The sequence below is a fragment of the Rhincodon typus genome, unplaced genomic scaffold (genome assembly GCF_021869965.1).
Source record: "Rhincodon typus isolate 14 unplaced genomic scaffold, sRhiTyp1.1 hic_rhity00014374, whole genome shotgun sequence".
NCBI classification, from domain to species: domain Eukaryota; kingdom Metazoa; phylum Chordata; class Chondrichthyes; order Orectolobiformes; family Rhincodontidae; genus Rhincodon; species Rhincodon typus.
The window spans coordinates 3511-4777 of record NW_025980012.1 but is presented as its reverse complement, the minus strand read 5'-3'; the positions used below and the strand labels follow the sequence as shown (position 1 = coordinate 4777).

At 66.4% G+C, this 1267-nt stretch overlaps 1 protein-coding gene across 1 annotated transcript in view; it reads left to right on the top strand.

Moving 5' to 3' along the window:
• The first annotated feature begins 293 nt into the window (after positions 1 to 293).
• The window catches only part of pi4kb (phosphatidylinositol 4-kinase, catalytic, beta), a 4413-nt gene continuing 3439 nt past the window's right edge, over positions 294 to 1267 (top strand). The window contains exon 1 of the mRNA XM_048594773.1: positions 294 to 1238. Within this exon, the coding sequence (XP_048450730.1) occupies positions 315 to 1238 (924 nt within the window). The 5' untranslated portion in view covers positions 294 to 314. The remainder of the gene's footprint in view (positions 1239 to 1267) is intronic.

The window sequence follows — 1267 nt, the reverse complement described above, 5'->3', positions numbered from 1 at the left end:
GGGGGGGGGGGCGGGGGGTGGGGGGGGAGCGGGGAAGAGCGGGACATGCCCAGGCTTCCAAGGAATTTATTTCCTCCGACTGACATCAATTTTTTTTTAACAAAAAAAAGTCGCCCCTCATGTTGCTGTCAGTGGGATCTTACTGTGCCTAGGTGACCTCACTCGGCTGTCCCGTGGGCTGCGAAAGGCGCTACGCCAATGCACCTACGTGAAATTAACGTCTGCTGTTTCCATCTCCCTCCCTCCCTCCCTCACCCCCCTTCACCCCCACCCACCCCACATGTGCCGCAGGCCCCGGGGAGCGCCACCCGGCGATGGGGGACACAGCCGCGGGGGAGGGGTCCCTCTGCGTGATCCGGGAGGGTCTCGGCGAGGGCCTGATCGACTCCGAGGTGGCGCGCAGGACCTGCCAGGAGGTGCTGGCCAAGGTCAAGCAGCTGAGGGGGAGTTGCTCGGAAGAAGGAGGAGGAGGAGGGGGTGCCGCGGCACCGGAGGACAACGCCGAGGTGGGGAGCCCCCCTCCGGTCGCCAACGGGCTGTCGGCCTGCCGCATACGAGAGGAGGAGGAGGAGGAGGAGGGAGAGGGCGCGGCGCAGCGGGCCTGTCACACGGTGAGGGCCGCGCGCCGGCGCCAGCGTTACAACCCAGCCAGACAGTCTTGGTTGCTTCGGCTGTTCGAGTCCAAGCTGTTCGACATCTCCATGGCCATCTCGTACCTGTACAACTCCAAGGAGCCTGGTGTTCAGGCCTACATCGGCAACCGTCTTTTCAGCTTCCGCCATGATGAGGTGGGCTTCTATCTGCCCCAGCTCCTCAACATGTACGTGCACATGGACGACGACGTCGGCGACGCCATCAAACCCTACGTGGTGCACCGCTGCCGCCACAGCATCGACTTCTCGCTGCAGTGTGCCTGGCTCCTGGGGGCCTACTCCTCAGACATGCACATCTCCACCCAGCACCACTCCCGCGGCACCAAGCTCCGCAAGCTCATCCTCTCCGACGAGCTGAAGCCCGTAGCGGCGGCGGGGGGCGGGGGGGTGGGGACCCGCCGGAAGGAGCCCGGGGCTGTTGCCCACCACCAACCCCCGCCGCCAGCGTCAGCCCCCGACACGGGCCTGTCCCCCTCCAAGCGCACCCACCAGCGCTCCAAGTCGGACGCGGCCGCCAGCGTTAGCCTGGGCAGCGGCCTGAAGCGGACGGCAAGCAACCCCAAGGTGGAGAGCCAGCCAGACGAGGTGAGCCCCCCGTGGTGTTTCTCCCCCCC